The sequence below is a fragment of the Prinia subflava genome, chromosome 1 (assembly GCF_021018805.1).
Source record: "Prinia subflava isolate CZ2003 ecotype Zambia chromosome 1, Cam_Psub_1.2, whole genome shotgun sequence".
Classification (NCBI taxonomy): domain Eukaryota; kingdom Metazoa; phylum Chordata; class Aves; order Passeriformes; family Cisticolidae; genus Prinia; species Prinia subflava.
Genome location: NC_086247.1, coordinates 134,741,485 through 134,765,026, shown reverse-complemented (window position 1 = coordinate 134,765,026; position 23,542 = coordinate 134,741,485). Strand labels below are relative to the sequence as shown.

Sequence of the window (23,542 nt, the reverse complement as noted above, 5' to 3'; positions counted from 1 at the left end):
CATGCTTGACCCTGGGTCTGGCCTCAGAACCAGCTCCATTGGCCTGTCTTGGAAGGTTGGGCCAATCCCACTCAGAAACACCCTCTAACACACTGCCCTTTGGTTGAGAGAGATGAACAGGTTACACAAGCTCTTTCAAACCCAGACTCATTGCTCAATGTTGACTGCAAGGAGTGCTTACTGCAGTAAAGTTTATTGGTTGGATGAAAAAAAAGAAAAGGAGAAAGCAGAGGAAGTGTTCCATGATGAGACACAGCATCCAGCACTCACAGACGTTACTTCAGGGCAATGTTTTATGCTCATTTGTGAGAAGCCACAACCAAAAACAATTCTCATGTGCCCTTAGCGTGGCCTTTCTGCATACTTCTCCATAGAAAGCAAACTCATAGGTTCTTCTTGTTCCTGCTGTGATTATGCAATTCTCCAGCTTAGTAAATACAGCATCTGCCAATTGCACTGCATTAACACTCCCAGTTCAGCCCCCATCAAACCTAGAAGTTGGATATAATTCCACACTGCTGGCAAGCTTGCAGCATTTCCTTGTACTGGATCGTAAATGCTCCCATCAAATTACCTTTGTTCCCCCTGTAGACAGTCCCCAGGAGAGATTACCTTAACCACAGCCGCCTCAAATTCCACTGGTGTTCATTTTTTTAGGAAGCATGAACCGCACTGGGAATGCAAAATACCAGTGACCCCAGCTGTGTTCTCAGACTAACAGACTGCAGCCTTGGTAAGTTTTGAAACTGGGGGTGCTACAGAGATTGCTTTTTTCCAGGGCTTTTAAGGTTACAAGCAGCAGAACTGTGCAGTAATTCACACATTCCAATGAAACCAGTGACTTTTATCAAAAGCAGCGTCAAATTATGCACTTATTTTTATTTATTTTAATATGAATTTTTTATCTACTTTCTGGAGAAAAAAAAAGTAGGATTCAATAGAGCATGTGATAGCTGTATTTGGCATACTTCAAAGCAAAGCAACTTCCCAGGCATCTCTGCATAGCAGTCCTGCAGGAAACACAAGTTTCAGGTCCAAAGCTCCATCTCCTGAGGTCTGCACAGGTGTAGGGACCTGCAGCACTGCTCCACCAAAATTTGCCAAAAAGTCTTCAATGAAAAATACTAAGGTCTGTGACTATTCTCCTCAGGGAATCTCTCATCACCTGACATTATGCATTTCTTCATCTATCTCCTTTGTGGTCTCAGGAGTCTTTTCCCTGAAAAGAAACAGCTTCCTGAACTGCATTTTTTAGAGGAATCTGGTATCCGGTAAAGCAGTAGATGTCACAGGATTTTGCTCTAAATTACCTGTATGTGTTGCTAATAAATTTTTGATGAGATAATTTTTTTTTCAAATTATGAAGACCTTTTTTTCATTGACTACATTTGTTTACAGTGTAGAAAGATAGTTCCCCCATTATTTATCATCGACTCCAAGTTACATGTCAGACAAAACCTAACATCTGAGTCAAATATTTGCTGGAGTTTAGATGCCTGAATGAGGCTATCAACTCTGAAGAGGAATATTCAGATCCAAAAAACCCCACTTTTTCCCAAGGGATTTTTAAACTTTCAATGAACTATGAGTATTGATCTTGCTCTAAATCTGTGGAAATGAGTTTCTGTAAAACTGAATTTAAGACCTAAATCACCCTCATTACAGTCCTAATTTACCCACTATTTACTAGCAGTATTTCAAACCACTCTTTCAGAGGAAATGAAAAAGACAAAAAGCACAAAAAAGAGGAAGGAGTATGAAATTTGAAAAAAAGAGATGACTATTTCAGAGAGAAATCTTACTAAAATATATATGATATGCAAATAGGATTTTCTCTCAAATGTCATTAGGATTCTCTAACCCAACAGCCCCTGTTTACATTTCAAGTACAGAAAAAAACATATACCTAAATGTAAACAGAGAAAACATGCCTGATATACATGTTGTCTAACCTTGTATTTCTTTTGATACTTCCAAGATAAAAGCCAAAGGTCCTAAAGTACAACGATAAAAGTTTGGTCTCAGTTATGGATTTTTTTTTACAGAGTAAAACTCAGGCAATATACAAAATGTTACTATTTCAGCAGTAGATAAATGCTAGATAAACACTCCTTAACAGCAGTTTATCCTATACAAATAATTTTACCTCCCCTCTGAATGCTGATGTCTGGAGACAGCAGCAGTCCAGTGAATATAAATTATATCAGGATTCTGAATTATATCAGGATTCTGGAACATACTTTGACAGAATAAAAATTACAATAACAGCCTCCTAATTCTGACTGATGACATTTGCAAAAGAACGTAACACTTTCAAGACTTTGTGGCAGCACTTCAACAGTGAGCCCTCACTCACACACCTGGAAGCCTTAATTGTTTTGTGAGCTTTCAAGAGACCGTCTGTTTCACTTCACTTAATTCATGTCACGCTCAGTTTGGCTACTGTAAGCACACATACACGCAAACCTCGTGTTTAAGAACCTCCATCCTGGATTTTAGCAATTTTGTCATCAAAAGGGAAGATCTGTGCGGGGCCAGGGGCGGATGGATGGGTGGATGGATGGGTGGGTGGGTGGATGGGTGGAGGGACGGACGGACGGATGGATGGACGGACGGACGGACGCTGGCAGGGAGCCCGGCTGTGCGCGGCCGCCGCTGCGCCCTCTGGCGGGGACGGCCGCGCTCCGGCCAGCGCAGCCCCGCACCTGGCACCTTTCAAAGTCTGCGTTTAGAAACCCCCGGGGGCAGCCAGGTGAGTTCCGGCATGCCTGGAAAATTATTGCACTTGAATTGGTCCGACTTGATTTTTCTGCGGTAAGATAATTCTAACGAGCTGGCAAAAAGGCCTTTGCATTTTTTTCCCCCCATCTCTGTTGAAATCAGAGCGTGTGCCTTTGACAGCATCCTCAGAAACCCTCCCTGGCTCCAGCTCTGCCAGGGCTTCGTATACGTTTCCATTTCTTGATACTGTTATTCCATTCATTTTCAATCAGGTGTTTTCTTATTGAGTATTTGACAAAAAGGTAAAAACTGCATCCACTTAAGAATTTGCAGCTACCTCAAACATTTATTCTTTAATTCTTTAAAGGTTTTGTCTGAGCTGATCCAAAGGGATACAGGAGGTTCTAAATAAAGTAAAACTTCAAAACATCACTTTTTTCATTTTGACTCACAAAATTTTGACTCAGTTGAATTTCTGGCTTTACATATTTTTCCTCTTCCCACTGATTAGACACAGTGTATCAGTACCCTTTTTTTCCCCAAATAGCTGCAGTATTACAAACAAACAAAAAAGGAAATAAAGCTCTGATTTTGAAAATGACATTTAATTATTACTGTCATAATACAGATATTTTAATCAAGAATGACAGAAGATGCCAGTTATAAACACCTAGATGTCAAAACTGACTTCAGATTGCCCATCTTGCTACTTGAAGAAAACAACTACTTGCTATATTTTCTTCCGAGTCTATTCAATTAATATATCAAAATAATATTTGCCTGATTATAAACTCCTTCCTCTTCATATCATGTTCAGGAAGACACAAGACATTACTAAATGATTTATGAATAAGCAAACCACTGGTAAACCTTCTATTTAGCACCTCCTGGTAACGGACATTGATGACTACTACAACCTAATAGCCTAAACCAGTGATCTGTGGTGTTTATTTGCCCACTGATAAATTAGACTTCATTTAGTCAGCACTAATATCTTATAGTCTGGATAGATTGGCTGGAAGATAATAAACTTCGTTGAGTTCAGTCCACTACCACACAAGATTTCAATCCTCTTTTTCTAGTACCACCATTACACCACTGCCTTATAACTAACATTAACAAATACTAACATTTGTTGCCTACAACCCTGAGTATAGCAACACGGGGTTTGCAGCAGTACACGAAAATTCTCCTGCTGGTTTTTCCCTTTGGCCCCAAGTGACATGTGAGCCCCGGCAACCTGCTGAGCTACCCCATCGTTTAGCAATTCCAAAACTCAGTGACGGGCCCCTGCCGGGGAAACTCCCGCTCTGTCTAGCGCATAACCTCACTGGACATTTGAAAAACCTACCCAGTCTCTCTTTTCCGGATCAGTTGCACAGTGACCACAAAACTTTTCACACTTGTATCAAACCTCTAAGAAAAGGAAGAACGGGCAGTTCTGCTGCACCAGGGAAGCCAGTGGGCGTGTTCCATCTGCTATTAATCTAGCTGCTATTTGGAATACACAGGCACAGCTTTTGAAAATACCTGGAAGCCAGAATCTGCAGCAGAAAGGTCCCCTGACACACAAACCCCACGACTTTTCTCACTATCCACAAACGTGCCAAGATTTCCTTTAGCAGCTTTCCCCTCCACAGCACAGGAATGCAGGATACAGAAGGCTTTGGTGATCAAAAGGGAACCCCATGCTGCGGGAAACAGTGGCGCAAGAGAAGGCACTACAGGTGCTGGGTGTCATTAACAGGTGTCTCCGAGACGGACTGGCAAGAGCACCCTGACACTTCACAGCAAACTTAGCCAACACAGCCTCTCGCTCCTAACGAACAGGTCCCACAGCCCCTGGGGCTTCTTCCTTTATCTTTCTCCTTCTCTCAACCCCCAGTTTCCAGGGAAGGCTCCAAGCTACTGACTTCCGCGGGGGAGGAGAGTGCCCGCTAGCTCTCCCAGGCAGGATCTGCAGGGAAACTTTGCCATCCCTCCACGGCTCGCTGCCGGGAGAGCAGCGGGGCCCCGGCGCGGGAGGGCGGCCGGGGGAGCTGTCGGGGCGCCTCTCCCGTGTGCTCCGTCCCTCCTTTCCCGGCCCTCGAGGGGAGCCCCTCGCGTCTCGAACAGGGCTGGGAAGGAGGCTCCGGGGACCTCGCGAAGGGGCTGGGGAGGGGAACAGGGCTCCCAGTGATCGCGGGGCAGATTCATTAAAGGAGGAAAGTCTCATTAAAATAAGAAATGAAGTCATAGAGAGCTCTTTCCGGAGAAGCCAGGCTAGGGAAGGATGAGAAGCCGGGACCCCGGGCCTCTCTCGGGAGGAGGGGAGCCAGCCCCGAACGGCGTTCGCCCTCCCCGGGTACGCGGCCCGTGGAGCGGCCGGCGGAGCCCACACGGCGGGGGCTGCGGAGCGGCCCGACCCCCGGCCCGGCCGCGCCGCCCCGGCTCCGCGGAGAACCCGGGCCGGCCCCGCCCGGCAGGTACCGGCCTCGCTTACCGCGGCTCTGCCTCGGCGTCTCCCCGCCGGCGAGCTGGCAGCGCTCGCTCAGGCACTGGAAAAGTAACAGAAATCCAGCGGCTAGTTTGCTTCTCCGCAGCCTCGCCATAGCACGGAGCCTGCCGAGACAACTCTCCGGGTGCGGGGTGCGCGCCGCTCCTCGTCGGTGGTGGGGAAGTCCGGGGGCGGCGGAGAGCAGCCCTAGCAGGCGGCGAGCAGCGCTGTCCTCGGAGCAGCGCTCATACAGGGGGCGGCGGGGACGAGCGCTGGGGCTGAAGGCGCTGGACCGGGTCTGGGGGCGCTGGAAGGAGGTGGAGGGGCTCCGACCCCGAACTCGCGCGGCCGCGCCGCTCTCAGTCCAGCGGCATCACCGCTAGGGAAAACAAGCCCAGCCTCGCTGCGAAGTGCCAAACTCTTCCCTCCTCGCAGCCTGCTGATAGATTTTAGGAGAGCCACTGAGATCCTCCCTTCCTGGCTTGCCCCCACCCAGCTCCCTTCCCCCGCAGGGTGAGGCAGGGTGCCTGAGGGACGCAGCTTCTCCTCGGTGTACCGCTACCGCCTAAGCCCTCCGAGGAAAACGAGCGGGGAAACGTTCCAGCCGGAGCACGGACCGGCCCCGACTACGGGGGGAGCGGGACCCGGCGGGGGGCGGATGCGCCGCGGGAGAGGATGCGCGGGCGGCGGGGAGGCAGGCGGGGACGGACGAGCAAGTTCTCTCTCTCTTTCGGGGCGGTTTCCGCGGCCGGCGGCGCCGCTGCGGGCCGAGGGCAGCGGCGTGGGGCGGGCGCTCCGCCGGCCCCAGCGCTGCCGCCGCCGCCCGCCGCGCCGGAGCGGGCAGGGGCTCGCCTGGGGCCGGCCCGGCCGCCCCCGCCCCTGCCCCCCGCCCCCTCGCAGAGCGCGGTGGGGCGCAGGCGCCGGGGCTGCCCCGGCTCTCCCGCTCCGCCGCGGGGCCGCACTCAGCTCGGCGGTCCCGGCGGCGCTGCCGGGCGGGCACCTGGCCCCGGCACGGCTCCCGAGCGGGGCGGGTCGCGGCCCGGAGCGCCGGCAGCCTGCGCTGCCCGGAGAGGGCGGGGGGAGGCCGGCGGGGGGCGCGGAGAGCCCCGGGCCCGGCCGGAGCTCCGCGGGACGGGGAGAGCGCGGCCCAACGCCGCCTGCGTGCTCAAAAGTTGCTGTGTAAATGTGCGTCAGTTTCGCGGGTGATAAATGCGGTAACTCCCAAACCCCCTAAATCCCGCTCCCCGCTCTCCCTCTCTCCCAGAATTTCTCTGTGCTTTCAGGTAAAGCAGCCCCATTCACACACACCCCACCCCCCCCACCCCCTCCCGTCTATTTTCTATTTCTCTTCGCAAACCAAGGAGTTGTTTATGTACACTCATCACTTCAACAGTGCAGTGACGGGGAGGGTTCTCCCCTGCAAAAAAAAAAAAAAAAAAAAAAAACAATTACCCACATGCTTGATTAACCGCTCCGTGAATAATGCCATGCCCCGCATTAATCCGTGTACAGCGGCGCGGAGACAGAAGCGAGCAGAGGGCACATCAATCAAACGCAGACAGGCGAAAGGGGGGCCCGGGCCCGGGCGGCGGCTTTTCAGCAGTTCAGCAAACTGTGGAGCTGGTAACCAGCTGAGCAACGGGGAGAGAACCATGAATGCACCCGCCTCCCAGCACTTGCTACCAAATAATTAAATTAATTAGGATGACAATTAAATTAATCAAATAAATAGGTCTACGGAATGTCAAACATAGCAGATAACTAATACTTAATCACAAAAGAACAACCAGTAACAAGACCGTGTTTTTCTCTAATTTATCACTGCTACTGAGATTACTAATTCATCAGATCCATTGTAAGTGTCTTGCTCTTTAATCATTGATGTGTTTATGTGTAAATCAAAGCATAACACCCGTGGGTTTAAAAAGTATATTTGAAGTATAAGCAAAAATTTTCTAAATCTTTTTAATGTATATTGAAATATGATACTGGAGGATATTATCAATAAGGTTTCTATTTCAGTTTATAGTGGGCCTTTCTAGTTTCAAACTACATGCACATGCACTTAAGCAAAACAAAGTAAAACGCAGTCCAAGTATTGTTGCCAATAACTGCAGAAAATATATTTTGTATTCCCTATCTAGAAGAAAGTAATACTGGAGATTTTATGCATCAGGAATGAAATCCTGGCCTTGTTGAAATCTGTGGGGTTTCAGGGAGTGTTAATACCTTGTATACCAGGTGGTCTGGATTATGCGACAGGCTTTTGTGCAAAGTTGTCAAGTTGGTATTAAAACTATTGCTGCTTCTTAAACAAAAAGTAAGACAGAGGTTTCTTCATGCTATTGGAATACGTTTTTCTTTGACAGTTGGTCAGGTTGCTCAGTTTACCCAAAGTTTTGCTGAAGTTGCTGAGAAGATTTGGCCTTTACTGGAAGGGGTAGGGTGGTAGTCGTAAAGAAGGGCTGACCACTCTTTCAGCTGTTTTTCAGCAAAACTATTAGCTGAGAATAGGAGCAATAAGGTCTGCAAAACCTTCATAATCTGTTTTCATCTAAACTTGGCCTTTTGTTAAAAATAATAATAAGGAAGATATTATTGTCAAGTTATAGTAAATCTTAAAGTACAAAAGATTTGAATGATTTGAGAGAAAAGTTTACATGTTGCTAAAATAGGTAATAATTCGTCAAGCCCCTTATGTATAGTACAGAGAAGCCTAAATTAGCACAATTTTTTTTATTTGCGCTTTTTCTTCTCAGTCCTATAGATTCAGATTTAAATTCTTCATAGATATACCACAAAAACTGCATGCTGAAGAAGGGAAGGATTAGCAATAGACAGCTGAAGCATGCAGTTGCAGATAAAAGTGTCAGCAACATACTAGATCCCACAGTCCTAATTTTCTGTATTCTGTGTAGTTGTGGGACAGTTTTGCAGTGTGGCTGCTGCAAGGGTAGCACAGAGTCACAGCATTCAATACATCCTGTTCTCCACAGAACAAACTGCATCCTCCAAAGAAGGCTGTATGCATTGTGCTTCTTGTGCTACAAAACATAATTAGAACATAGCTTATCTTGGTATAATTGTGTGTAAAAGTACAGGCAAGACATTTTACTGCACTGAGAAAAAACCTGAGATGAAAGTTAATAATAAATCTTACAGTGATTAATGACAACATGTCATTGCTGGAGAGGCCTGCATAGCACAAACGTTTGTGCATTTGTGTTATACAGCATAAGTAAAACTGAAAGAACAACTTCTTGAAGGCTATGTAAAGTGATGAGCTGTTTTTACTTGAAACACAGCGCCTGTGATAAGTTTTCATTACTCTTGTGTGCTTTTACCGTTGCCATCCTTGCACATTATCTCACCTCTCTTAGGTATATATCTTGCAGTGGCATAAACAGCAGTGGTTCCATAGAAATCAATGAGAACACTTCCACTTTCAGCAGTCAAGAATATGGCATTATAATTTCTCTTCCTGTGTAATCCATCCCTGTTTATAACATCAATCACTCAGGAAAAAAGGGTGTGAACATTCTCTCTGTTCATTGTGTTCTACTGTCATACTGCTTGCAAGTGCCTGCTCTCACATATTCATTTAAGAATTCAATTTTCTTTTTTTTTTTTCTTTATTTTTCCTTTTTTTTCCCTTTTTTTCTATCAACATAGTCTTTTCAACCTACACTGTTTCTGGCCTTGATGCATTACTGATTCTGAAAAAACAGAGTTTTAAACATTTCTTTTTTCTTTCTTATTTAAGATGCTGCTAGCTATTCTGCTTTGATAGATATAAGAGAGGCACCTCTCAACTGCACTCCAGTGCTAGCTTGGAACAATAACTGCCTTTGCATTTGAGGAGTCAGGGGAGGATATCTCTACTTAATTTGGGAAAAAGAAACTGGTAGGAATAATTGCAGCATTCCGTAGAGAGGGAAGAATATGTCTGTATTGTCTTCCAAGAAAGAAACCAGTTTTCCTCTTTGGTGAACTTGCACTTGCTGTTACTCTGCAAAGGATTGTGTCTGCATATTAATAGACAGACTACAGCCATCAATATTTTCTGCTGTAACTGAGTGGTGTCTATCAAATAACCTACTTTCCCAACTGCAGAGAGAAAAGGATCTAGGTAATTAATTTTGGAGCCATAAATAATACTTGATCTGTCAGGAGTAGTCCCCACAGGGACAAAATGGTTTCTGGGACCCTTATGGAGCAGGTTGTCTGCAGTTTGATGTTACGAGTATCACGTATTGAAGCTGCACATGGCCTTTAATCCCTGGGGCTGAGTTTGCCACTGAGATTCACCTCCCTCCCTTTTGAGCTCTGGGCTGGTTAGGGCTCAAGAAGGTGATTTGTGTAGCTATTGGGAATTTGGCTGAGGCATTAGGCTTAGTATTGTTAAAAGGAGGTGTTAGAGCTGTGAACTTAGCCTGCTGCCCAGCTGGCAGGCGCCTTTGATTTTGCCAGTTCAAAGGAGGAGCACAGCATTCTAGTTGAATCACTAAAGGGCACTGCAAAATTCAGATGTTAAGCATGAGGCAGAGAGGCAGCTTCCTTGTTAAATAGGGAAACACAACAAATTTCCAGAGAAGCTGCCCTGCACCTTTAAACAAGCCTTTGCTTCTTTGCCTTTTCCTCTGGCTGGGAGAGCCTGAGTAGTCTCAGCACTCAGCTTTATTTTCTGAGAAAAGCACTGAGGTTCCCTTTCTGGCTAAGTCACATCCAGTAGGCCTCTGCTAGATTCCCTGTAACTCTCTGTGAGGTGCTTTACACAAATACACGAGTTTGCATAATTGTGCCTAATTAGAATCTGTGTGTAGTGGGGCTCTAAGAGCTGTGTGGTTAATGCCAGTGCAGCTTTGTTCAGCAGAGCTTTCTGCTTATCTCTAGGACAGCAGGGCTGCAAACCTCCCACATGCACCGCCTTTCGCCTGTGCCGTGATGCATGGTTAGGGAGAGCTTCTTTTGGAGTAAAGAGAGTTCAGATTCATGGAATGGTACACTCTTTGTGATGTGGAAAGTAGGACTCAGTCTCATTATCTCACACACTGATATAGCGGTTCACTGGAAATTTGAGGAGGGGAAAAATAAAAGAGGAACATTCCAGCAAGTGAGACAGCAGGAAAAAAATAATAGAGTTTGAGGTTAAACAAAAAGTTTAAACCAAAACAGTTTTGATCTCCAAAACACTTTTGATATTTATTTGAGCTCTGAAGTGATTTTAAAAGAATGAAATCGATTTTGAAATAGAATATGCTTCCAGAGTAAGAAACCAAAAAGTTCCAGCTTTAATCAATTATTTGAATTCAAGATGCTTCAAACTTATTCTTTCAATGAATCTGCCTTTGCAACAACACTGACACAGGCAAAAGCAATGCTGCCTCATGCAATGCCTTTGCCTGCTTGTCATGGGGAGCTACGAGGATGTTACTCAACTCTGAAAGCCACAAGGCACCAAATCCCAAAACAGGGCCTAGGAGTTCCAAGTCACACAGCCCATCCCTGCAACTCCAGAAAAGGCTACCAGACTTCTGTCTGGTGCAGTGATAGCTATGGACCCTGGGCTAGAGGAACTGGAAGGTTTCCTGCATGCTCGTGGCAGGGCCAGGTTTACCAGAGAAGTTAATATTTCAGTACAGCACTGGTCAGCAGGCTACTTTAAACCCACAGGAGAACTGAAAGAGGCTAAAGGGTGACACAGGAGAGAAAGCAAGAATGGAAATGAAAGCAAGAGAAGAAAAAAACCAATTTTGTCAGTGACACTGCTGTGGTTGAAACCTTACTTAAATATGGATGCAAACTTTTGTGTGATGAGCCGTATATGCACAGGCCACAAGCCTTTTTCCATACATGGCTACAGGGAAAGCGGGAATGGTGGCAGAGCAAGTAATTCTCATTTAGCCAAGGTAGTGGGGCTCAGCACAGGATAATATTCAGAAAGGACACATTTCTTGGTGGGCATGGTGGTACCAGTAGTCACTGAAGTAGTCAAGAAAACTAAGAACAAAAATTTTCAGCTACAATTAAAACCAAATCGACCTCAAAAATTGCTTTTCAGTGGCCAATTTTTCCAAGAAAGCAAACTTTACTAGAATCTACAGAAGCATGCCAAGCTATTCTTCACTAAGTCCTTTCTTACTCATGATCTGGAGCTGGTAGGAGGGCCTGAGCAATTACTGTGGCCCATACAGTTGTCAGTAGAGTTAACATTTTTAATCATTTGAGACCAAAGAAAGAAATCTGCTGCTTAGCACAGCAGGGTAAGGCAGACTGGGGTTAGGACTGGTGTTAGAAAAAGTAATTGGCTTGGGATTAGGTTTTAGGTCAGGAAGCCTGGGCAAACTTTAATGCTAGAATGATCTTAACAAGCGCTTAGCTGAGACAACTGACACAGGAGTAGCTGTGACACTGACCTGTAGAGGGTCAATTCCTGGTCTTAATGATGGTTGGGGGGGTGGGGGAAAGGGACAGCTGCAACAAGTAGCCAAAGCTTGGGTATTAAGTATTGAAAACAACTACCACATTTTTGTGCAGTGGCCCCAGCAGCATAGCAATCTGCTGCACACCCAGCAGTCCGTTTATCTTTCCAAACTTGCTTGCACATGAAATCACACCACAGATTTCTCTAGCAGCCAGGAGGATCTCTGTTGCCTGTAATTCCCTAGCTTGGTTCATTATGGGCATCAAGACTGTGCAATATGTCTAAAGTGCAGCTCAGGTATGATGCTTTTTCTTCAACTGAACACTTGAAAGAAATAATACTATTGAATGACTGGCTTCCTTAATGTGAGGACTAAGCAGCACAGAACTTTGGCTTCCTCCCTGCTCTATGGGCTGATGTCTCTAGGCACAGCTGTTATATCTGATGAGTCATAAACCCTGAAACCTGCTTCAGAAGAGTGCCAGCATCCCCAGCACAGAAATTCCAGGACCACACTGAGGTGGGTAAGCAGGGAACTGGCCAGTTAAACTGACCACAGAGGCCACAGCCTGTGCAGGCAGGGAATGGAGTGTGTCAGAAACATTCTTTTTAACAGTGGTTCCATTGAACTGAACTGAATCACACTCACTACAGAGCTGATCTGGCTATGAAGAAATAAGAAATACAATTACTTAGAAGCTGTGTTGTCTTAGTTTCACCTTAGCATATTTCCTGTGAGTTGTGATGGATCTTAAACATTCAGTGTGCAGGAATGCAGAGCTGATGTGCAAAATGCCACTGTGACGTGTGCTGATATCAGGCTTAAGGAAGCGATATATCTTCAAAGAAACACATAACCTTGCGAGTTTACTTCAATTCAGCCACTTTCAGTGGCAATACTTCCTTTCCCAGTGAAATCTTTAGGAAGGGAAGAACTCTTCAGGAGCAGTTGGATGCTAAAGGAGATGAAAGTCTCCTTTTATCTTGTTTTGAAGTGATCCTTTCTTGGATATCACTGGTTGAAAAGGTTTCTCTAGTGATTTCTGTCTCCAAGAGGCACAGGAACTATTTATTCAAAGGTAGGTATACCCATCTGCCAGCCAACAGGCTTCCCCCAAGCACTAAGTTCTGCTGTCTCAGAGCTGCCACCCCTCTCTCCAGTAAGGCTTCCCTGTAATTTGCCCCTGCACGTTGGTCCAAACTACCTTTGAACACCTTAACCTCTATATAAATATTAAGATATGTTTTTTTCTGGGTTCCACATGCACCATGGAGCCTGGCTGTGTGCCTAATGAGAAATGGTAAGCAACTGTCCAGTGAAGGGTAGCACTTATTTGATGATTTCTCATGTCAGAAATCCACCCCAGATAAGTGTTTATTGTGAGACTTTGATCTCAAAGATTTAGCTCTCCCCGCAGAGCAAAAGCAGATGCTTGGTAAGCTGTAGCTGTAGTCCTGACAACCCTTTCAAATGTCTAGACAGTGGAAAGAGATGATTACATCCTCTTTTAAACTCAACTGCAACAATTCAACACGCTTACCATGTTTACTTCAGGATGAACCTATTTATACTGCTTTGTTTCATGAAACTGCAAGTATCTGTTACTGTTGAAAGATGCAGGATGATAAGGTAGTCAGGATAAAAACCTGCTTTCATTAATACTAATAAATCTGACAGATGCACTAGGTCACATGTGGTCCTTATGTAGACTTCAGCATGGGCCTAGAGATTAAGGAGTTTGATAACATGCATTTGCAGCTAATACTTACCATTTAAGGGTCTTGAAAATGTTAACACTTAGAGAAAGCCTATTTAATTAATGCTCATTGAAGAACACATTAAATCCCAGAGACAAGGCTGGGAAATGTCCAACATTGCTGATTTACCTTATGCCATGTATTGAATGGGGGAAGAGAAAACTGAGTTAGCATAGTCATAATGGATGAAGAGATATTTTAGTCTTACAAGCCAATAGACTTAGGAGAAGAGATCTGAAAAGAGAAGGGAAGGAGATTTCACTGTAGTCAGCATCCTCAAAACAGATATCAATTCAGCAGCAAAGCCAGCCATGGAAACTGGAAATGTTAATGTGCCAGGTCTGCCTCTCGTCAGCCACATCACTGAAGCAGGTATGGAAAAAAATTCTGGTAATGTGATTCAGGACTGTATTAGGGTCTTTCCAGTTTCGTAATTAAGAACATAAACTTTTCCTTTTGGTAGAGTAAAACTTCTGATTTTCATGTTAATCTGTTGTATGGTTTAAAATTTTCTCAAGTGCTTCTGATAAATCAGAAGTACTTTTCCCGCTGTAAAAACTAACGAGAGGATATTGCCCACACAGAATCACAGAACTAACTCTTTGGATGCTAGAGAACTTAGAAAAGTTTGTGAATCTCAGAAAATTTATCCAATTCAATACATTTTTTTAACAAAGGTCTAAGTAAATATAAACTGTAAATATATTAACCTTTGTCAATGGCAAGCTGTTGATATCTTCAGAAAAAAACATACCATGGTATGCTTCTTTATTCTTGCAGTCAGTTGTGTAGGTCAGACTACCTGCTCATGAGGAAAGCTGAGGTTATTATTGTCAAACTTGTGATCTTAAGCTGATTCAGGGAAGTTTTGTGGACTACTTTGTCAACTTTTCTGTCTCCTAACATTCATTTTGAACAGTCTCATTTCATGTGATCTGAAAAATCATTTTCTTGGTAGTGTTCATAAGATGCTGCTAGGTGAAATGTCATCAAATCAATAGGAGTTCTTGTTTTTGGGGATGATTTTTTGGGTATATTTTAATGCTTGGTTGCAATTTCAGTTTGTTGCATCTATTTCATTTACATAATAATGCAGAAATAAGTCTGCGAAGTTGTTTCCTGTATGGTCGTGTCACCAGTTCAGACTGGATTTCAAAAATAAGTAGGTAGTAAAAACATACAAGTTAGATCTATCTACTCAGTAAATGTAAGAGCTTTCTGAGATCTCAGTTTTATGAGATCACCATGAAGTCTGGTCTGAGTTTCCCAGCGGCAGCTGTCAAAGTTGCTCTGCTGATATCAATAATATATATTTTTTTTTTATTATTTCTAGTGCAAAATGAATACTACATACAGAAGACATACTGTGTATATGAAGATTGTAAACCAAAGGGTTTTTAAAATGAAAACAGCATCTAAAGCTGGCAATGTTTGAATCCTAGCAAACAAAAGAAAAAAAAAAAGATAATAAATTTTAAATTTGGAAGGACTAAGTGAGCTTTTAAGGACAGATGACACACAATAATATTAACTGAATTCTGTTTAAGTCATGAAGTCAGTTCCTCTTCAAACCATGCTGCTGTGCTGGCAACAAGTAGCTCTTTAGCAGTATGAAATAAGCAAAAGAAACAATTCTCTTATGTCCCTTTCAGTAATAAAATAAAAAGTATATAAAGCTAATACTGTCCTGGGGTGACAAGACATTTTCATGCTTTTTATCCCAAATTGTGTGTTTCTGTTCCCATGTTCCCAGTTTGTTTTGTCTATAGCTGAGCCCCTCCCCCGGCTGCTTGCTTTTGGCTTGCTTGCTGCTAGCTTTAGGCTGCTTTGCTGGCTTTGCTCTCTTGCTTTCTGCTTTTTTTTTTTGCTTGCTTTTTGCCATTTTTCTGCTTTTGTGTTTCCCCTTCTTTCCTTCCTCCCTTCCCTGAAGACATCGGACCTGCTTCGGGCCCTGATTCGGGAACATCAAGGGAAAACCCCCCGGAGTCTGCACCTGAGAGAAGCTTTGGCACCCTCCCCAGCAGAGACTGCTCACCCTCTCTTGGACTGGTGAAAACATTTGTTGTCATCTCGGACTGTTTTTCTTGTGTTGGGGAGTGTTTCTTTTTTGTTGTTTCTTAATAAACAAGTTTTTTCCACTTTTTCCTCTGAGGAAATTCCTCCCGCACCCGGTGGTGGGGGAGGGAGTTGTGGAGATTTTCCCCTAATTTTGTCCTAAACCAGGACAAATACCTTTGCACACAGTCTCAGGATTTTATTGTAATCTTATTAGGTATTTTTGCAGCTATACATTTCCACACGTAATGGAATATATCTAAAAGATACAGGTCAATCAGTGTCACAAGGCAAAACATGTTCTGAAAAATAAACTTTTTTTTTATAATCCATCATCTGTTTCTTTCTGCCTTTTTTTATTGCATTTCCCTTCTTTCTTTTCCTTTTTACTCATGAAGAATGGTGCCTTGAAACAAGAGTTATAAACTGTAGGCTGTATAAATAAGATTATGTCAAATATACTTCAGAGATTTACACTCTCTTTATCATTCAAGTGAATTGTTTTTTTGAGGTTTGACAGTAGTTGTTTTGTCCAAATGTTTTTCAAAGTGTTGTGTTTTACTCCCAGATGGCAATTTAGTATCCCTTTGACTGCCCCTAGTGCACTCCTGAAGGGAAGAAGAATCAGAAAGAAAAGGTAAACCTCGTGGGATGATATAAGTGCACTTTAATAAACAAAACAATACTGATAATGGTGAAGATAATAATGATAATAATAACAATGACAATATTATTAATAATTACAACAACATTAATTAGAATATTAACAATAAGGAGAGAGAGAGAGAGAATAATAGAATAATAGAATCCAGGAGAAACAAGTGATGTGCAATACAACTGCTCACTTATTCCCAGCCCATCCCTGAACAGGACCAGCTCCTCCCACACAACGTCCCCAGTTTCTACACTGGGCATGTTATTTATGGTGTGGAATATCTCTTTGGTGAGTCCAGGGCTGCTGTCATGGCTGTGCTCCCTCACAGCTTCTTGTGCCCCTCCTCACTAGCATACAGGAGACACCAAAAAGTCATTGATTTAGGGTAAGCACTGCTTAACAACAACTAAAACATCAGTGTGTTATCTACATTATTGTCACACAAAATTCAAAACACACCACACCGTACCAGCTACTAAGAAAAAAAAAATACATCTGTCCCAGCCAAAACCAGTATAAAAAGAAGACTAACTACTTTTTTTTTATTGTTATTATAATTTGAGATTTTGGATACATCTGCTTTTTTGTTGTTGTTTCATTCTTTTGGTTTTTTGCTTTGTAAAGATAACAACAGAACAGCACGTTTTTCTAAATTCAGAATTTTGTTCAACACTAACTTTGACCCATTCCAATGCATGAAGCTAATATTGTTTCTTTCAGTCATTGAAACACAAATAGAAAGCTTTAAATTCCCCTTTTATCTACATTCCTTATAAGTTCAGTTACATTGGTCTGAATAAGAGTTAAATATGCAGGACCACATGGAGACGTTTTTGGCTAGAGTCAGTCACATCACACTCTGGGTTCAAGACTGCTAAGAAATTTAGCCAAGAAATTAGAAAACTAAGCCAGTGTGTATAAAATAAGAGCAAGTTGAAGTCTAGGAAGAAAAAAACCCCAACATATGCCACTGACTTGAGCCTCCTGATTTTTTGTCTATACTAGTTCACTACAATAATTGTAGAATATTTTCACTTTCTTGTATGGTAGAAGAAAAAAAATTCTCCTGGAAATCAATTTTAGTTGTCCACTCTGATACCAGGCAAATCAGGTTTATCTAGTTAGGATACCTGAGCACATTCTTTAGATTTTGTGAATTGAAATACTTGGCTGTCCAGAAGAGTTATATCTGTTCAAAACATTTGAGGATGTGGAACAGAGTGGCAACACATGACTGTATTCCAAGCCCTTCTCCAGAAAACCCCTCTGAGAGTAACAGACTGGAGTCTTTCAGCAGGTAAAATGGTTACGCAGGGAACAATTAGAAAATAACTGTTTCCTTAATAATATGCAACCTTTAAAACCTGTCATTCATATTTTCATGAAAATGAGTAAAGTCTAACATGTTACACTACCCTTGCTTTTGTTGAAAACGATCAAATGAAGAGCAATCATATCAGCTGGCATTACTCAGAGGGTTTTACAAAACTGATTTGTGAGGGAAAAAGGAGGGTAGGGGCTTACAAGGTGTGTATGTGTGTGTCATGTACATACACCTCTGACTGCTGGAAAATGTGAGACTGGGCTTCTCTGGTAGCAAGAGAGTTGTGAGCTAAGTTTTTCTCATTTGAACTTGGTCTAAGTTTTAATTAGCACCCTCTTGGATTGTGTATACTGTCTATCTGGACACACCCATTTAAATTCAGCTCTTATTTCAGCAGTCACATAATAAAAGGCAAAAAAATTAAAAGCAGCCCAAATAAATGACACATGGATGCATGGATGTGATGTTTCTAAGTCCCTTTCCTACCTTTTGACAGTTGTAGTTTGTGGAAGATACTGATTTTCAAAGAGGAAGATGTTCTAACACGCTGCCTTTTCCTGCTTTTCTTGTCTGCTGAACTGCATTTTCAAGACATGAAAATCTTGAATTTTTCATATTATGACAAAATAAGAAAAATATTGCTGAAGTTTTATATTTCTTTTTAGAATGGCAGCTATTTTTCAGGCTTTACAGTTGGATTTGAATAAACTTTAGTGTATATACCTTCCCTTACTTTCCATTACTCCATAAAAATTTCCTTTGTCTTATTTTCTACATGCAACTCTAGAAAACATGTTTTCCTAATACAGAAATTCACAGTTTTTTGAATGCCCGCAAAATGTGATGCAATTGTAATTGAAAGACAGCACAGGTCAAAAATGGAAAGCTAAGGGTAAATACATTGCCAGGATTAAAAGAAAAATATATAGGTGGTCTCATTAGCCTGATTTATCAAGATTCTCAAGCAGATGACACTTCATAGTAAGAGAGGAAACAGAGCCAGGTGTAGCATGAACTTGTCACTCAGAACTGGGCTCAGTTCCTGCCTTATCATTGGCTTTTCCCAAGCAGCTTAGAAAGCAGATTGCTCCCTCCTGACTCAAGAGAATGCCCTGTCCCTACTTCACTGAGGTGTTGAGTGTGCCAGGCAGTGCCAGCTGTGAGGTCTGATACAAGGTAAGGACAGCCCTGCAATAGATGGTGCTATTCCCACACTTCAGAATCAGGGTGGCCTGTGGCCTCTCATCTACAAATCATGTGCTGAGAAAGTCTTGATTTTATTTCTTTTTCTTCTGATATTCTCACAAAAAAACCAAGATTATTAAAACATTTTCCCCACCTTCCTTAAGTAATATTCAGCTTCCTTGCTTTGAGGTTTTTATTTGTTACCTACTATTATCTCTCCCTAGAGCAGTTTTCCTCTACTAAATCAGATCATTATTCATCTGTTTCCACACATTGCCCTCTCTTCCTAAAGCAAGTAGAAGCTCATTCATTCCATTCAAGTATGGAAAATACATTTTCAAAATGCTACTCCGAAATGCTACGTGTCGGAATCAGCCTAACAATTTGTATCAAATCCTTTGTTCAGAAGACAAAAGAACCAGCAAAGAAGATAATGGATTACCCACTGTCGTGTCTCATCTGGAAGTTATCTAAAGGCTGCTTTGATAAGTAGAGGGAGAGTCCTTGGTGTGACTAATGTTGCACCATTATATTGCTATAACCTGGGAAACACAGAGATACCAGGATCATAAGAAATACTGCTACAGAGCATCCAAACTGGTTAACAACAGTGAAAGAATTACTGGCATCTTATCCATTACATACACTGCGTTGCTATAAAAAATATTGATTTTTCTAGCCAGAGTGGGCTATTAGAAATCTTTATACAAAACATCTTGTTGATGAGGAGTTAGATGTTTTCAGCCTGACATAAGAGATTAATTAGATGAATATAGACATAGTCAAACAGAAATCTTATTAGTGGGTTGTCTTGCAGACACTATAATATGTATCTCTGTCAAAGAATGTAGATACCAGCATTTAACAGAGAAATTCAGGGCAATGTGTTGACTTCAGCTCTGCTGATGCCTGGCTGTAAAGGTGTAATTCCACTGGCCAACCCCAACCATTTCCTGGACAGTTACAACACCAGTCAACTCACAGTACTTTAAGTAGCTCATAAAAAGCTCCCCATTAAACAAACAAACAAACAAACAAACAAGCAACACAAAAAATCAATCTAGTAGTTTTTCAAAGACTCTGCCAAAAGCTTAAAAAGGATTTTGGTACTGTCTTTGTCTTCCTTCTCCTTGTTAAAGAAGCTGTGATGTACAATAACAGATGTTTAACTCAAATGACCCAAAGGACAGAATAGTATTTGTTAATATGTCCTATTAGCTCTATGCACTGGGTTTCTTTCTTTACCTGATGTACATTGTGATGTCTGAAACATCCACATCTGTCACAACCTTCTCAAAATCTCTTTCGTACAAAGTAGAGAATCCAAATATTTGTAACAATTTTGTTTTTGTGGATTTTGTGTTCCTGCATTTAGCAAATTGCTTTTGCCCTAAAATTGTACTTAAAGACTTGGAAGAAAAGAACAAGAAAAGTAAGTTTTTACATAAAAGTCCCAGAAATAGATTGTAGAATAAACTTCAGGAAATATTCATGGGCAAGAGGGTCAACAGAAGTTAAGCAGTGACCCTGAAGTAATAGCACATTATGGCTTTCAGCTCCAACATACCAAGTGCAAAGGAAAAAATTGATTTCTTTTAAGCTTTGAAAATTAAACCAACCACAGTAAAAGTGTTTTATTATACATCAGCAAAAAAACCCTGCCATAAAAGTTAGTCAAGTAAAACCAAACATCACCACAGAAACAGAGGGCAAAATTCTCTTCTTATTTCAGGTGATTCCTCCCTAGGGCTGTGATTCCTTAATTGCTTTATTGCTTCTGTTATTGCTATTGATGCCAGGATTTGGCCTGACCCTGGGGACCAGTGCAGTGTGACACTACAGAAGTAGCTTTCTTTTGGAACAGAGAAAGTTGAAGAAAGAGTTCTGAGATGAAGTAGAAGAAATGAATTGAACAATTTATTCTTGAAATTAATAACATTTAAAGCTCCACTGCAATCTCTTCAAATTCTTAAAATCTCAAGATAGAGTACCAAAAGCTTAAATCTATGTCTAAAGAATGTCCCATAGTGTCTGCACAGCAACTTTTCACTTCTACACACAGCATGTATCACCCATCTCTAAGTAATTTAAAACTACACATAGGTTAGTCCTGCTTTATCAATCCCTTCAGCTAAGAGCCACTATTTCCCCTTTTGCAGGGAAATCCAGACATCATCAGTTCAGCCTCTCTTGCAGGCTGCAAGCTGTGTTAGCCTGCTGTGCCTCCTGCCCTGGGCAGGGCCCCTCTCCTCACCTGGCTGCTCCAGCAGCTCTAGAGGCAGCTGAGATAGCACCATCCATCACCTTTGCACAAGCTGATTTTTTGTCTTTTATAGCATCTGCCCCTCATTAACTGCTTGGTAAAGGAAAAAAGCAGGAGGAGTGGACGGGGTGTTATTAACGTGCTTACTGCTGCACTGTGAAGGGTACACGCTTCATCACAGCCTTTGGTGGTTCCAGCTGCTGTGACTTTGGGAAGAAATTTCTAATTGTCAGATAAAGGCTGGGTGAAAAGTTTTATCAGCTCCATTACATCGTGCATAAACATCAGCCTGTGCCCAAAACTGTTAATTTAGCAGGAACAGAGGGTTTAAGTGTCATGATGTGGTTCACCTGCACTGGTACTGGTCTCAGTAGTCATTTCTTGAAATCAAATCTTCCTACATTTGCAGCTCACAAAGAGGTGTTTTTGAGGTTTGGAGAGAATGCTGTGGTAAAGATATCTGTAAAAAACCCTGATGTATCTTTTAAATTTTTACCATTGCTCAGAAATATCAATGCTAAAAGATCTCATTCTACTTTTTGATTGATTGCTGTGGTTATGAAAAACCAAACAATTTCCTCAGATCTTGGCTCTGCATTGATCTTGTAGTAAAAAAGCTGTCAGGAAAGTAATTGCATTTTAAAATGTTTAAAGCATGTGCAAATTTGTGTTTATGTGTATTAGTTCTTATGTGTCTGTATTCCAAGTTTAGAAATAGAACAAGAAGAAAATACATTTCAATTAACAATCCATCTTTATTCTGGGTACGTGTAAGACCCAAAATGTAACATTTGGGGGGAGCTATATAATAGAAACCTGTGCTGAACATTGTTCCTTATACAATCACATGTATAATAATCACATGTATATTGTAACTATGTTCCAATTCCCTCCTTCTCCCTTACTGAATAATATGTAGCACAAGAATATATATATATATATAAAATAGTCTGAATACTCAGGACTGAAGGTAAATAAAGTAAAATTTTAGATAATGTGATAAAATCAGCTATTAGAAATACTGCTGGAACAGTATTTTAAATTGAATTTTAATACATATATCTAGATGCCAAATATAGTCTTGTCTGCTGTAAGGATAGACAGATCTTGAATCTTTGCAGACACAAACACTCCAGAATTTGGTGTATTTTCTACAATAGGTTTCAATTAACCCTGCATTGTAAGGCACTCTGCACATCCAGTCTCTGATAATGGGAAAGGCATAAACAAGTAAATATTGTGTTGTCTGGGTTCTTATTTCCTGATGGCAGCATCCTTTCACAGGCTACTTGTTATTTATTCAAGCAACACTTGCATCTTTAAGTTTCAAAGCTTTGGGAGGAAAAATAAATTCTTTTTCATTTATTGCTACTAAGCTAAATCTTTGTTCAGCTGTATCTGCTGATGACATTAACTGAGGAAATCAGTTTGATTACCTAGACAACCCAGGGGAAGTGGTCTCTTATTGGTTTATGGTCTTCAGCAGGCACTGGACTCAAAGGAGCCAGAGCAAAGCAGTGTGTTCACTATTTCACCATGTGGCATATTTGGTCACAGCACATGGTCAGTCTCCATCAGGACCTGCAACCACTTCAAAATGGGGGGCAAAGCTTGTCAGTCACAAGCCTGGAAGCAGTGGCCTTGAGCAAACCCCTGTGGTGCAGACTCACCAGCAGAGCCCCAGTGGAGCAGGATATGCAATGAGTGAGGCACTGCTCTGGGGCAGGTGTGGGGGAAGTCACCAACCACGTCTTTCTATAAAGTGAACAAAGTAAGCCAGTTCCAGAGGAGGATGCTTTCCGCCAGGAAGCACACTCAGGAGAAGCAAGCAAGCCTTGTGGTGAGAAGTCCCAAGGGAAAAGAAGCATCTACCTTCCCAGAGCCTTCTAGCCCTTAACCATTCACCTGCAATCCCAGATCATTAAATTTGAGTTCACAGCACAGAAGTCCCTTCCTAGAGCTGATTTTGGATAATAAAATAACTTCCTTCAAGTGTCTGATGGGGACTGGGTTTTGGTGTCTGATCCTTGCTTCTGAAAGACATTTGTTCAGGTAATGAAGAAGGCATTTTCTTTCAAGGGATTAGTCATGAAATTACATGATGGATAAGACTCAGAAATCAACATCCCTTTGCAACAATCTCTTGTCTCTAATTGTCTGGCAGTGAACCTCACATTCACTCTAAAAATGTGTTTTCAAGAGAATTTGTGGAGAGTGTATATAGCTTGCCCTTGCCTGTGTACTTTCCTGGAAAATATATAGATATGGGGTTGACAGCTGTTTTGTTTTGCCTCTCACTCCTTCCCACCAGAAGAGTAACGTAGTCTAGGAATCCACATCTCACCATTCTGAGACAAATGTATGAACCAGCAGGTAATTTTCCTGCCCATATTTGTGAATATACATGGCAATGTTTCATCCTTCAACAAGGGGAAGTTCAGCATGAGCTGGTCACCAGATTGGTGCAGGGAGACAGAAGTTTTTGCAGATCTCCAAAAACTATACTATATTCCAATTCCCTCCTTCCACATTATTAAATAATGTGTATCATTAGGCAGGATATATGGCTTTATGTGCTTGGATAAAGTGGTCTGAATTATTATGTTAGCATAAAGCTAAATCCTTACAGCTGGAGAAGGGAGGGAGATCCAAACTTATTCTCTGCCTCAGTTCCTGCATTT

The 23,542-nt window shown here is 42.2% G+C and overlaps 1 protein-coding gene across 1 annotated transcript in view; it reads right to left on the bottom strand.

The window, feature by feature from the left end:
- Window positions 1–6,021, bottom strand: part of PLXDC2 (plexin domain containing 2) — a 260,038-nt gene extending 254,017 nt beyond the window's left edge. The window contains exon 1 of the mRNA XM_063413531.1: window positions 5,204–6,021. Within this exon, the coding sequence (XP_063269601.1) occupies window positions 5,204–5,312 (109 nt within the window). The 5' untranslated portion in view covers window positions 5,313–6,021. The remainder of the gene's footprint in view (window positions 1–5,203) is intronic.
- Window positions 6,022–23,542: the final 17,521 nt, after the last annotated feature.